The sequence below is a fragment of the Mauremys mutica genome, chromosome 9, assembly GCF_020497125.1.
Source record: "Mauremys mutica isolate MM-2020 ecotype Southern chromosome 9, ASM2049712v1, whole genome shotgun sequence".
NCBI lineage: Eukaryota > Metazoa > Chordata > Testudines > Geoemydidae > Mauremys > Mauremys mutica.
Genome location: NC_059080.1, coordinates 100,118,549 through 100,131,421, shown reverse-complemented (window position 1 = coordinate 100,131,421; position 12,873 = coordinate 100,118,549). Strand labels below are relative to the sequence as shown.

The 12,873-nt window shown below is 48.6% G+C and overlaps 1 protein-coding gene across 1 annotated transcript; it reads left to right on the top strand.

Annotated features, from left to right (window-relative positions):
• The first annotated feature begins 5,179 nt into the window (after positions 1 to 5,179).
• DYNLT2B (dynein light chain Tctex-type 2B) lies at positions 5,180 to 11,944 on the top strand. The gene is made up of 5 exons (XM_045029155.1): positions 5,180 to 5,296; positions 6,541 to 6,674; positions 8,716 to 8,785; positions 10,231 to 10,294; positions 11,509 to 11,944. Exons 1-5 carry the CDS (start codon positions 5,229 to 5,231, stop codon positions 11,554 to 11,556), a joined length of 384 nt encoding a protein of 127 aa, XP_044885090.1. The 5' UTR covers positions 5,180 to 5,228; the 3' UTR covers positions 11,557 to 11,944.
• The last annotated feature ends 929 nt before the right edge of the window (positions 11,945 to 12,873 follow it).

The following is a 12,873-nucleotide window of genomic DNA, read 5'->3' as shown; positions in this document are numbered from 1 at the left end:
GCATCAGGGCTGTCACCATGCGGCAGATCACAGCTACAGAGGGAATATGTCAGCAGTAATAGAAATCAGATCCCCTGCTCCAAGCAATGCTGTCTGCTTAGCCCCACCCTATACCTATTCTCATGAGGGAGGGGGAAAATATCTATACAGGTCAGCAGTATGAGACCCATTGCCTAGAAAGGAGCAATTCTGAGTCTATGCAATAGGGGGCACTGGGGCTAGCCAGTTCATTACAATATGTTTTCAGATATAGACCCATAGAAATGTAGGGCTGGAAGGTACCCTGAAAAGTCCAACCTCCTGGACCATCCCTGACAAGTGTCTGTCCAACCTGTTCTTAAAAGCCTCCAGTGATGGGGATTCCACAAACTCCTTTGGTAGTCTGTTGTAGTGCATACTCTCTGTGCTTTGGTAACTCATGGACAAGTTATGCAGAAAACACCCCCTTTGCTGAAGGGGCTGTGCTGTTACAAGGAGATCAGACGTTTCGATCCATTGCTGCTAGAGGTAATAATTAGTCATTATTTGAAAAGGAAAGGCGTGGGTTTGAATGGGAAACATGAGATTGTACAGGCAGATGTCAAGCAAAGGCTGCCCGGCACACACAAAACACAGCAGCAATGTGCCGTAAGACACTGGAAAAAACAAACAGTCCCAGCCATTCAATCTGAACTATTCAAGGGAACTTCCCGCTGCAGTTAACTCCACTGCATTTGGAAAGTATAAGCAGTGATGCAAAAAAATGAAACACCTGACCTTTTACTATTTGCAGCCCCTCTCTATGGAGATAGGAGGAGCTGTTCAGTCAGTGGTACCATCTTTGACGCAATGCTAAGGTCTTGTCCATTTGTGGTTGCCAAAGATTCCCTGGCTCCTTTTGCAAGAGTCAGGGTGTGAACGTGCCCAGTGGCCAAACTCCAATCTGGGTAATATATTTGGCTTTCTTAAAATCCCTCTGCGGCTTCAGCTGGAGACAGTTTTTAACCTCCTATCCTCAGCTGTTGTTTAGCGCTGATGCAGTGCTCCACTCCAGAGATGGCTGAATTTCAGCAATGACTAAACCCGTTACACAAAGACTTTGAGACCCTTGTGGAGGCAAGGTGCCATGCACTGTACCCGCGAGATGTAGTCATGATGCTAGTTGTATCAAGATAAACAAAAAAGGAAGCAGGATGTGAGCTTCTCAGAAGAAGAGAGTGTCAGAAGCTCGGCTGTTTGCCAGCCTCCTTTGGGACACCTGCAAGGAGCTGCTGATCAAAAGCAACAGCGGGCACAAGAAAAGAAACAATCCCACATGACAAATCAAGCTAGAGAAAATCGGGACCTTTGAGGTGTCATATAAGGGGTTTAGGAAGAAACCCATGGGCCAAATCCTGCCCCTGATGCTGGCCTCACCGGCCCAGCGGGTAGTGTGGAAAGAATCTGCATAAGGGGCATGGGTGCAGTTGAGGAAGTCCTGTACCCTGGCATGCAGAGGAAGCCATTCCCCTTGCAGGTGCAGGGTGGCCACAACAGCACAGAATGGACATGGCTCTCTCTCCCCTCCCTGTTGGGGGAGAGGATTGGCCTGTTCCTCCTCCGAGCATACCCAGTTACTGAGGCTGCATGCAGGAGGGAGGATAGGGCCCTGTTAGAGAGAAGAACATGTGACTAGCTGGTCCCCCCGTGAAGATATGGCCCCACGGTGACACTGTGCACTGCAGATGTGGGTCTACTTGCACCTTCTGGTGGCCTGCGGCCTGGCAAGATGGAGCACGCAGCAGCAGTTCCCAACCGTGCCAGTTTAATCCGACTAAGACTTCGGCTGCACCAAGCCCCTTGTCTCCCCCTCCTCCCACTCCATTCTCTTCTCCCCGCTCTAACCCGCCATGGAACCTGGGCATCTTTTGGAGGCATTTAAAATTAAACAGGAAACCCCCCTCGGGAATGCACTGCTGGGAACAATCCTGCACGGGGGGGAGGGTCATTGGGAAATGAGCTAAGAAATCTCTTCCTGTAATTCTCTCATTGGGCTGCTCCTAATGCTTGTGAGTGCATTTTACATGGGCATACGTGCTTCTTCAGCTTAAGCAGCTGAGGTTCATGCTTTTAACTCCAGAGGTCCTGCCTTCAGCCCTGCAGAGGATGCTGGCCGGGGTTGTTGGATGTGTCCACACTGGGTGTGCACAGACCAAAGGGGAAATATAAAGGCCTCTGAGTATCTCTTCCTGGCTCACTCCTTAGCAAGGAGTCCTATCTCACACCATCACCACTTCAGCCACATTCACTTCCTCTTATATAAAAATAATCAAATGATTCATTTTTTAAAAAAAGAAAGTCGCGTGGAGCTGCTAAAAAACAACAACAACTAAACAAGTTCCGATAAGGTACATTACGGCCTTGCATTTCCAGTAAAACAGGTATAGGCCTGTGTTGGGAGGAGGAGGTGTGATGGAAAAGTGAGCTACTTATTATCATGGTTTGTTCCTTAATTACCACATAACTTATCAGGCTTCCTACCTGAATCTCACCCTTTGAAGCCTAACCAACCCCTGATGGTTTCCTCCAAGGGTTCTGGGACTGCAAGTCAAAACGTTCTCTTCCTAGAGCCTTCCTCTGACTCAGTGTCCTGGCCTGGAGCAAGCCACTTAGGCCAACATTTTAAAACACGGGCTGCCTAAAGTTCGATCCATCTTTAGCCACACCTCCCCCCCCCCCGCCCCCGGGTGTGAGCATATGCTCCTAAATGTACAGGGCAGGCAGCGTGTAAAGAATTGAAAGGAAAATGCCAGTGGGCAGGCGAGTTGTATAAATGATTTGCAACCCAGACCAGGAGGGGGAAGATTCTTCAGAGTAATGTTGCCACAGTCACTGCACTCTCCCCTCCTGTTCGCCCTGCAGGCTGGCTCCTTCTTTCTGGGTTCTCCAAGGTTCCATTGATGTGCAATACCCCTTGGAGGGGCCATCCTTTAAAAGCCGTATTTTATTGGTATGCTGTTTCCAAGGCACTACCTCAGTCTAGAATATTTCTACCAGATGGTGGCTAACGTTTATTTCTTACAAGTCTAATCCTGCAAGGTGCTGAGCGCTGTAAATTCCTATGGAAGTAGGTGGGAGCTAAATGCTCAGCACTATGGGGATTAGGCTCGAAGGTCTCTCTCTCTCTAGCCCCTCTGCGTATGGAACGGTCTGACATCCTGCCAGGCATCCCACATGGTTTCGGAGGCCCTACTTCGTTTAAGGTTTACAGTTATCCTACCCCATGTTTCATGTGTAGAGGGAAAGCAGAGAAATTCCCCCTATTTCTACTTCATAGGACCCAGGTCTCCTGACTCCCAGCCAGATACTCCCCATAGGTCTTTGCACTTCCAGTGCACTTCCCACACATCCTCCCAGCCCCCTTATGAAGCAGGTAAATATGGAATCTTAGCCCAAAGGTTCTCAACCTTTTTCTTTCTGAGCCCCCACCAACATTCTACAAAAAACTCCACGGCCCACCTGGGCCACAGTAACTGGTTTTCTGCACAGAAAAGCCAGGGCCGGCGTTAGGGAGTAGCAAGCAGGGCAATTGCCCGGGGTTCCACGCCACAGGGGCCCCCTTGAAGCTCAGGCTTCAGTTTCAACCCCAGGTGACGGGGCTCAGGGCCCCCGTCTTCAGCCCCATGCGGTGGGCTTCAGCTTTCTGCCCTGGGCCCCAGTGAGTCTAACGCTGTCCCTGTTTGGAGGCCCCCCTATCCCCTGCACAAGGCCCCCTAGGGGGCCCCAGACCCCTGGTTGAGAACCACTGTCTTAGACCCACTTCCCAGATGGCGAAACGTGAAGCACAGCGAGGGGATGGAGGCTGGGAAGGTCCAGCAGCCCGTCAGTGGGAGAGCTGGGAATGGAACCTAGGAGTCCTGACTTACAGGATGTGCTGCCTTCCCCCCTCCTTCCTCCGACCAGTCATGACTTCACGAGGAGGAAGATATGCTTATGTACCCACAACAAACTGCAGAGTAACTTCTCCTTGAGATGAGACCAGAAACAGATTTCTGATCTGCCAGATTATCATTTCCAGGTGATGCTTCACGCTGTAGTGAGAGAGGGGAAAAAAAGCTTAGAGTGGGTGTTCTGCATGTGAGTCTGCTGTGCAGCTTAACTGCAGCTCCCTGTAACCCACTTGGCTGTGAGATCATTTATCTTTAGACACTGTTTGTGACTTCTTCACCATGGCTCACAGGCTGGCAAAGCAAAGGCTGCTCTCATTGTTCTGTTCCTTCATAAGTAAGGTCCTGCATTTCCCTAGAGCATCTTTCACCCCACCAGATCCCATAGCAGAGAGCTCCCCTCATCAACCACTGAAGTGCAGCCCCTCCTGTTCCCGGATGGAACAGGGGCAGCTGGTTCACAAAGCACGGCTGTTTAGGACAGGAAGTAAAGAATAACACACTAGCTGAAATCGCAGGAGGAACTTAAATAGGCAAAAGGCAGCTACCCGAGCTGGATTTTGGTCAAGACACCTGAGTCAGCACTTTTATTTTTGCCAGTAGCACCATGGGATCTTTAATGATCACCAGCCCCACTTGCTATTTGTCCACAAGTGGGTCCTTCAACTCTTTAGCCCAAATATCTGCTTTTAAATGAATTTCATCACTACAAACTGTATCATGGGAAGGGATTTCTCTCCACTTCTCCTTCAGTCGTACGCATTTTGTTGCTGTTCACTGAATGCCCGCAGGCTTTGTCTGGGCCTAGACCAGAGAAACTGTTTGTCAGTCACATCTCTTCCCAGCCGGCTGCAGGCTGCCACGCAGGAGGGTAACCCAAAAATGATACCCTGTCGCTATAGGGCATCTTCCTACTACATGGGCACGGAGGTCCCCTGTCCAGATGTGCATGCTCCTTCGTAAGCACATGCCCCCGTCCAGATGTGTATCCTCCTCCAAGCCCTGGGCCCGAGCCCGCCCATCCAGATGTGCATCCTTCCCCTGCCCTGGGCGTATGCCCCCTCCCTCCAGATGTGAGGGCCTCCTCCCCCACACAAGGGCGCGTGCCCCGCCTGCAGGAGCCAGCGCCCCTTCCCGCCACGCCCTGCTCCTGCCCGCGCACGCGGAGGGGCGCCCGGCACCGCAGGGACGGCGGGGGGCGGGGCACTTGCTCGCGCCGCTCCTCCGTCACGTGCAGGGGCCAGAGGCCGGAAGCGAATAGCGTCGGCGGGGATGGGGGGGGGGTAGGGCCGGTTGCTATGGTAACGCGGCGAGGCCGGGGCCATGGGGGAGCCGCTGGACCGGCGAGGCCCCGAGAACACGTACAGCCTGCGGCCGGCCTTCCAGCACAAGTGAGCGGCCCGGCCGGCTGCGAGGGGCGGGGGCGAGCTGGGAGGCCCTGGGGGGATGGGGAGGTGTTGGGGGATGGAGTGGGGTGGCTGGGGGAGGGTGGGAAGCAGTGAGGGCCCTGGGGGGTGGGGACATGTTGGGGGATGGAGTGGGGTGGCTGGCGGGCCCTGGGAGGGAGGTGTTGGGGGATGGAGTGGGGAGAATGGGGAGCAGTGAGGGCCCCGGCAGGGGGGGAATCAAGGTTCTGGCTCTCAGATCTTCAGTCCTGTCCCTTCCCCCCCACACACCTCCCTGAACACCCTTTTTGTAGGTCCAGAGGAAAGGTGGGAGGCGGACATTGCCCCCCAGTGCCTGTCCCCTCAGCACTGTGTGGGGAAGGGAAGGTGGGTGTGGACCGTGACCCTTCTCCTCTATGCTTGGAGGTATGTGTAACAGGGTTGGCACCCCCCTCTCGGAAGTGCCCCCTTCTGGTTGGCTGTGTCTGCGTTCTTTAGGTCCAGAGACCCCTTTTGGTGGCTCTCAGGTGCAGTTTGGGTGACTCAGCCCTCCAGCCAAGGGACACTGCATGTTAGCCAGCCTAAACCCTTTCTGGGGTATACACTCCATGGGGGCCTCTCTCAGTACTGCTCTGGTGGTGTCTCTCTCTAGCCCCCCTTGGGCTTTAGTCTTTAAATAGGCCAGCCCTGGTATGGGGCCATATCCCCAAGACTTCCTCCCTGGAGACACTATCTTTCTGTAGCCTTCCTCAGGCCCAGTCCCTGCCAGCAGACTTGGCTGTCCATGGTCCTGCTGCTTGGCCAAACCTGCAATCTGCTCTTCTCCTGCTCTATGCAGCAGCTAACTGCTGTGCTGGTTTGCAGCTCCTTTTATATGGCCGTCCTGGGCCCAGATTGGCTGCTTCCCCCTGCGGCCACTCTAGGCTGCTAGGAGAACCTCTCTACTGCTCCTTTCCTGGGATGGCTGTGGCAGAACCCTGAGGTCTCCTGCCGGGGGCCTTTGGGCCTAGTCTACCCTGTCACAATATGACTATGATCTAATATTAGATTTTATTTGCCCATCTACCTGACTAGAATGTACAGTTGGTGGGTGTGTACAGTTTTGTGAGATTGGTTAACTAGCTTCCACTTTTGCTGCTCTTTTCATGCATTTCTACTTGCCAAGAATGAAAGGTGAAATTTTCCAACATAGCTACATTTCATCCTGTACTGTGAACTTTCTGAGATTTAGTATTTTTTTCCCCTGTTAGATTCCGATCTTCTGCAGTAAAAGAGTGCATCCATGCGATACTGAAAGAGAATCTAGCCAATGTGCAATACAACCCAGAGGAAACACCAGAGCTCACACGGTCCTTATCAGAGACAATTAAAGATAGACTGAAAGGTAATGAGGATTGGTGGGGAAACTGCCTCTTTCCTTACTGAATTTGTTCTTTTCATTTTGCAAATATTGATTCTCTCCTCTATTCTTTAAAACTCCTCATTCACAGATGACTGACCACAACCCAATATTATTTAATAAACTAGTATATATGTACATGGTGTTTCACGACTTGGTCTCAGCCCTCAGGATCTTAACATTTAATTCAGATCAATCTGATTACATATAGACTCACTGGTGAGAGAGATCAGCTTAGGAAGTATCATGGAAGAAATAGAATGCATGGAGCATGGGTAGCATGGAAGAAGGAGCATAACTGAGAGTTGGTGAGAGAGATCAGGACCTGATTCTGACCTCATTTCCATAAATGGAATCACTCCTGGTTTAGCCTGATGTAAATGAGATCAGAATCAGGTCCAAAGGCACCACCACACTGGGAATCAGACTCATTGGGAGCAGCTGAGCGAGAGGTAAGAGACTAGGGAGCAAGAGGCTGTGAGTCATGACATGGTCATGTACTGATGGCATGTTGCATCATGGCAGTGTTGTTTCAGAACACTGCTTTGCATGTTTTGGTTTCCAGAAGTTATTTCAGGACCCATTAAATGTTCCCCATGTCCAATTCTGGAATAACAACCCAGATGAGAGTCAGCATCATCATTTTGGGAATAGGGTTGTACTCCCTCGGCCGCCTGCCTTTGCAGCAAGAGAACCAAAATATCATGAGTTCCTGCATTAACAGTGTTTTAGATCTCCTTTACATATATGCTAATTTTAAAATAGATTATGTAGCATATGTAGTCCAGGGGCGGCTCTAGGCATTTCGCCGCCCCAAGCACGGCAGGCAGGCTGCGTTCGGCGGCTTGCCTGCGGGAGGTCCGCTGGTCCCACAGCTTCGGCAGACCTCCCGCAGCCGTGCCTGCGGGAGGTCCAGAAGCCGCGGGACCAGCGGACCCTCCGCAGGCTGCCTGCGGGAGGACCGCTGAAGCCACGGGACCAGCGGACCTCCCACAGGCAAGCCGCCGAAGGCACCCTGCCTGCCGCCCCCGCGGCGCCAGCAGAGTGCCCCCCGCGGCTTGCCGCCCCGAGCACGCGCTTAGTGTGCTGGGGCCTGGAGCCGCCCCGATGTAGTCTGAGCTAATATACCCAGGACCTGATTTCAGTGCTTTATAAATATATACATGATGCCCTGAGGCAGGAGAGGCCCAATACAGCCCACAGGATTTTGCCTGACTTCTGTGTCTGCTGTCATCTTGAATAAGGAATGACACTGTGAGCACTACCAAATCTAGCATGTCACGCTGCATCTTGCAGCTGAGATACAAATGGAGTGTAGCATGCTGGAGTCTTGCCTTATTGAAGATAGAGGCACTGGCATTTTTGTTCTATTTTAAGAAAATTTGTTTTAGCTCTTGCATTTCTGGCGAGTTGCCAGTTTCACCCCCTCTACCAAATTGGGTATCACCCATACCCTGACGGTATCTCTTTGCTGTTCTTTTGGAATAGAGCCAGACAGTTTGTAGTCATGTAGCTCAGATCTATGCATGCTCCTGAGAGGCTTCTACTACTAAAACAGGAACCTTAAAGATACTAGTAATACATGGCAGAAACAGCAATAAATTTCCTCAAGATTAGAACAATTTAAAATAATTCAGATTACCTGAAACTTCTGGGTTTCATGTAACAGCCTCACTTCTACTCTGACCCTTTGGTTTTTTTTTAACCCTGGAAAGTTGTCTAATTGGCATGGTTGGTGTTGAACGTATCTGTCTGAGAGTCTTTCCTCTCCCTAGCCTGTGTTTCAAAGGTGCTGAGCACCTGCAACTCCCATTTATTTGAATAGGATTCTGGTGCTTAACACTTATGAAAGTGAGGCCATTAGGCAGCTTATCCAGTGTACGCAGCATTCATTTCACTGCTCATTGGAAACTAAGGGTTTCTAGTTACAAAATAATAGCTCTCTCCCTGTGTCTTGTCTGACGATAATAAAATTCTGTACTCTTCCATTTTGAAACTGTTCATTTTTCTCCCTTTTACTCTGCAGCAGAGGGATTTCACCGATATAAAATGGTGGTGCAGGTTGTGATTGGAGAACAGAGAGGTGAAGGAGTGAAGTAAGTTCTGTGCATTTCAGGTGTCTTGCTTTTGTCATCCTCATCAAGAATTACTACAGCAACCCCCTTGCTTCTAATTATCAGAGACAGGCAAGTGTTATGCAGGAGGTCAGACTAGATAATCACTATCGTCCCTTCTGGACTTAAAATCTATAGAACATAGCTCATGTGAGAGGGTTCTCTCTGCGGTAGTTAGCAAAGCAAGGCTGGTCATGTCCTCTTGTTAGGCAGCAATTTACTAAGGGCCAGATTTTCAAAAGTGCCCAGTTCCCATTTAGGCCCCCAAATAGGTGTCTAGACTTTCAAAAGAGCTCTGCACCCAACACGTGGAATTCTCTTAAAAATCTGACCTCAATTGTGGGTGCTGAGCACTTGAAAATATGGCCCCAGATGCTGGTGATTAGAGAAGAATTCTTACATGTTGACACAGAAAGATTGTGGCTTCCAGTAGTGCTGAGCTAAGAAAAGAGCTGGTGTTGAACAACCCAGGAAGTAGGCAATCTGTATCTGCTGCGTCTATCTCCAGTATCTGTGTGCTCCTCAATGAGATCAATGCAACAGATAAGGGTAATCAGATCTCATACCCTTTGTGTAAGCTGATTAGAGGTCAGGAAAGAATATCTCATCCCTGCACTTTACAGCATTGTACGTTTGGCGAGATATAATGTGTGTGTGGTGGTCCCCTTCCGCTGAACCATCTCCATGCTGGCCACTGTCTGAGGCAGGATACCAAACTCGATGGACCAGTGATGTAATCCAGTCTGATGAATCCTGTGTTGTTGAGCTTGATGCAACATCACCAGAACTGGGGGACCAGGAGGCCATGGCCCCCCAACTTCTTAATACGGGAATAGTTTGGAGGGCAGTGGGGCAGTGCTGGATGAAGACTTGCAGTTTGGGGGAGCAGCGCCACTGCCAAGCACATCCCCTGCTGGTGCTGCTCCACGGCTGCCCAAGGCTTCCACTTGGGGGGGGGGCGGCAATGCAACCCCCTACTCCCCAAACTACAGCCATGTTAAAAAGTGGTTCCAGCACCGGTGGCCCTTTCACTTCTACAAATGTTCTGGCGCCCTTGAGTTGGTGTATAAACCATTGAAGGAAATCCTCTGGCCTGTTATGCGGGAGGATGGACTAGATTTATTATAATGGTCCCCTCTGGTCTTACAACCTGTGACCTTAAGTTCTTTGCTCTGGGATATCAAGTTGGCTCACCCTGTGTTCTTATTGACTCAGATAGTGTTTGAGGTGGGGAAATTGCAAATAATGCTCTCCCTAACTTCACCCAGCACAAAGACACATCCCCAAGTCCAAAAGAGCTGGTTATGTTCTTTAAAGAAAAACAACTCTTGGTTTTCAGGGAAAGTTAGTAGTGAGCAGATATGAATACCTCAGTTTACGCCCCAGGTGTAGCGTGTTAATGGCTTTGTCCCAATTCATTCGTTTAGCATGGCTGCACGATGTTTCTGGGATGCTGACACTGACAACTATGCACAGGATGTTTTTATGAATGTGAGTATTTGCAATTTTTGCAGGGGAAAATTGAGTGAATCTATTGTGTGTGTTTATATAGAGAGAGATTTTGATCACAGAATGTGGACTTGATACATTCACCTTGAGGCAATTTGTTAGTACTAAGTACCAAGACAATATTGAAAACAAATTCCAATAGTCAGAAGTGGAATTTGTATAGGCCCCGATTCAGCAGTCTGTCCCTGTTCAGCAAAGCACTTGATGATGATACTGTAATACTTAGATCTTACGTTGTGCTTTGCATCCAAGATCTCAAAGCACTTATAGCTCAGTGGTTTGAGCAGTAGCCTGCTAAACCCAGCATTGGGAGTTCAGTCCTTGAGGGGGCCATTTAGGGATCTGGGGTAAAAATCTGTCTGGGGATTGGTCCTGCTTTGAGAAGGGGGTTGGACTAGATGACCTCCTGAGGTCCCTTCCAACCCTGATATTCTATGATTTCTATAAAAGAGGTTGGTAGCCTTAGCTCCATTTTACAGCTCGGGAAACTGCAGCTCAGGGAGGTAAAGTTACCTACGGCCATGTTTAATGCTTTGCTAGTCGGAGTACAGGACTGGAAACCAGGATATCCTGAGCTTTGCCACTGACCATCCTCTGACCTTGAACTAGTCACTGAACCTCTCTGCAAAATGAAGATAATATTGGGGTGCTGAGAAGAAGAAGAAAAGCCCTGCTTACATTCTAAGTATTTAAGCAGTTAAAAGTGAATCAGGTACTAGAAGGATGTCTCCTGCAAAACTTGAACCTGTGTTGTTTATCATCTTTAACCAGTTAGTGAGACTTTGGGTGTATGCACCCCGCTCTCATTAGCAACACGCAAGCATCCAAAGGCAGAATTTGGCCCTTCATATGAAGTCGGTTTGTAACACAGGATAGCTGCAGCATCAGGATTTCTGAGTTTTTAGTGAATAATAAAATTACTTTAAAATAAAAGACAAAAACTTGGTGTGAAAGTTGTTTTAGTCTGTTTTAAAAAAACACTAAGTTCTCTTCTAGATTTTCTTTACACCAAATTAAGGACATAACAAAAATTTAATCTTTCAGCAAACCCGTTCCTCTGCCAAGAACAGGCTGTACTGAACAGCAAAACGTTCCTTTCACTTTGAACTTTTAGTTGGGCTTCAATATGACCACTTGTTTCAGTGAGAGGAGTGCACTTTTGTTAAAACTAATATGCTTCTCTATTGTTTTCTCAGGACAGTCTGTTCTGCGTGGTAGCTGCATTTGGCTGTTTCTACTACTGATGCCAGTGAAGACCGTAGAAAGGAACTACAGTAATTTAGAGAGGATTTTTAGTTTGGTTGGTTTTCTTCAATAATTTGTACTCATGTTTTCTCAAAGTAGCAGACTTACAATTGTACAAAGCATGCTCACTGTATCTGTATAATACACTGATGTGTCCACAACTTCCTCTTCTTCCCTGCTTGTATAAATATAGCTTTATAGCATATTGTTTTTCTTTTGTCCTTTTAATCATCCTTCCTGCTTTGTGCAAAATGGATTAATTAACTCCTAGGAGCCAGATATAGTGCCTGAAAAGGACTAGATTGCTTTTATTAGTAGTGACTTGTTTCCATAATGTAATAAATATTTATGCGCAATGTAATATAATAAATACAAATGTATATTATAGCTTTTCCCAGCTTTGTCCATCCCTATGTATCTGATCTTGTCTCTTCTAGTGCTAGCATCTGCTCCCTCCACTCCACCAAATACGCCAGCCTTGAATGTTCATATAGCTGCTTCTCCCACAAATGTCTCCATGTTTCCTGCTACGGCTAGAATGCCCTCTTTCAGCTAGGCCAGAAAGCCACTATTCTGTCCTCTTGTAAATCCCTCCTCAAGACCACCTATGGCTGTGATGCCTATACGAAACCACGGTTCAATCTAGCTAATGTTAATTGGCCAATCTGGGAGAGCTGATATTTAGGAAGAAAAACAATTAAAATGATTCAGAGCCATTAAGGCGGACTCATTATTAGCCTGTGTGACTAATGATTCTATTACTGTTACCCTCATCCTTCCTTCCTGTCATTTGCTAAACTCACTGGTTGTGTCTTGTTTCACATTAGGCCCAGATCCTGCAAGCACTGACAACTCATATGCTTAACTTTAGCATGTGAGTTATCTCATTGCCAAGTTAAGCATGTGCTTAAGTGGCTGCAGGATTGTGGCCTCAGTTTCTAAGCACTATGGGGCAGGGACACAGTCTACTTATTTGTCCATGCAGAGCCCATCACAGTAGGACTCCAATGCTGAGTGGGATCGCTGGATGCTACCACAGTATAAGTTAGCAAACAAAACCTACGTTTAGTGACAATTAAGGTTGCAGCAGGGCATGTTCCTCCATCCAAACCCTTAAAAACAGGGAAATTAAGGGGAAAGACGTGTGCATTCCTTTCCAACTTCATATCGCCTGCAACAGTGGAGCGAACATGCTCCAGCGTGCCATACCGCTTCACTCCCATCTCCAACAGCTACCCAAAAGCCAGATGTTCCCTGGCTTCATCCAGCTTGAACTCTGCTACAGAACCTTGGCAGTGACCAATCAGCACATCTGA

Excerpts from the sequence above, each read along its gene's own strand:
- DYNLT2B (XM_045029155.1), top strand. The coding sequence starts at position 5,229 with ATGGGGGAGCCGCTGGACCGGCGAGGCCCCGAGAACACGTACAGCCTG. Across the intron at positions 8,786-10,230 it reads CAGAGAGGTGAAGGAGTGAA|CATGGCTGCACGATGTTTCT; the intron begins GTAAGTTCTGTG and ends TCATTCGTTTAG. Across the intron at positions 10,295-11,508 it reads CACAGGATGTTTTTATGAAT|GACAGTCTGTTCTGCGTGGT; the intron begins GTGAGTATTTGC and ends TTGTTTTCTCAG.